Source organism: Echinops telfairi, unplaced genomic scaffold, assembly GCF_000313985.2.
Source record: "Echinops telfairi isolate 266 unplaced genomic scaffold, ASM31398v2 ScPeMD7_7457;HRSCAF=8495, whole genome shotgun sequence".
Classification (NCBI taxonomy): domain Eukaryota; kingdom Metazoa; phylum Chordata; class Mammalia; order Afrosoricida; family Tenrecidae; genus Echinops; species Echinops telfairi.
In genome coordinates, this window is record NW_022111357.1 from 33661047 (window position 1) to 33662171 (window position 1125).

The window sequence follows — 1125 nt, forward strand, 5'->3', positions numbered from 1 at the left end:
AAGCTATGACTGGAAATCATCTCAATGAGAGTTCGTTGTTTTAGGGTCTGTAAACCAAGCTGGGGTCTCAGCTCACGGACGCTGGGGTACGTTGCTGGTTTTAGAACAAATCGCACAAGTCACTTGGTGCGACTCCAACGTAAGGACAACTGGGAGGAGGGTGCAGGATCAAGCAGTGTTTTGTTCCGTGGAACACAGGGTCACTGTGAGTCGGAACTAACTCCTGGACCACGACACCGAACAACAATTCAGAAATAAACTTGGGTAACCCCGCCCTAACCCTAACCCTAACCCTGTGCAAAGGAGCAGTTTCCAACACGGGTGACAGCCCTGCAGCACCACAGGCAAGCCCATTCTTACCTCCTGTGTAGAGGAAGGAGCTGGACAGGCCTCCAAAGTAGATGAGAGCTAAGTGCTCCAGTCTCAGAGGGGACAAGCAGTAGAGGCAAGCTGCACAGACACAGCCCAAGGTGTAGAGGAAGACTCCGAAGCGGACAACATCCTGGGGCTCCAAGATCCGGTCCACCAGAGTCCTATCGTCACTCTTTTTATGGTCAATGCCCTTGGAAAAGTCATAATAAGTGTTGACCAAATTGCCAGCCCCGTGCACAGCCAGGACGGCCACGGCACAGCCCACCAGGAGCCTGGGATCCAGGTCGCCCTGGGATCTGTAGGCCAGGGCACTGCCCAGGGCCACCGGGGTGAGGGAGGCACTGAAACTCCAGGGCCGCAGGGCCAACACGTAAGAGGCGCACTTCTGCTTCCACGAGCGCTGGGGCGGCCTGTCCTGCCCGGGACAGTCGTTCCCAAGGGGCTGCCTGTCCCCCGCTCTGGCCGTCTCTCCCGCGTGGATGCTAATCTTCTCCCCCGGGACCTGCGTGGCCGCCATGGGCCCTGCACGTGCCGCAACTGGGCTCGAAAGGGAGCCTCCCACGGAGCAGCGACTGCCCCGGGGCCAGCAGGGAAGGGGCGGGGCGGCGGGGCCTGACCTTCCTCCGGATGCGCCCCGGGGCAGAGGCTTGGCAGCAGCGTTCAAGCACTAGAGCGAGCGGGCCTTGCACGCCACGAAGGCCAGCGGCACTGCCCTGACCACGAGCCACCGGGGAGAGGACTGTCTCCAGCCCA

At 60.5% G+C, this 1125-nt stretch overlaps 1 protein-coding gene across 1 annotated transcript in view; it reads right to left on the reverse strand.

Moving 5' to 3' along the window:
* UBIAD1 (UbiA prenyltransferase domain containing 1) overlaps positions 1-1125 on the reverse strand; it is a 17427-nt gene extending 16302 nt beyond the window's left edge. The window contains exon 1 of the mRNA XM_004705176.4: positions 361-1125. Coding sequence (XP_004705233.1) covers positions 361-889 — 529 coding nt within the window. The 5' untranslated portion in view covers positions 890-1125. The remainder of the gene's footprint in view (positions 1-360) is intronic.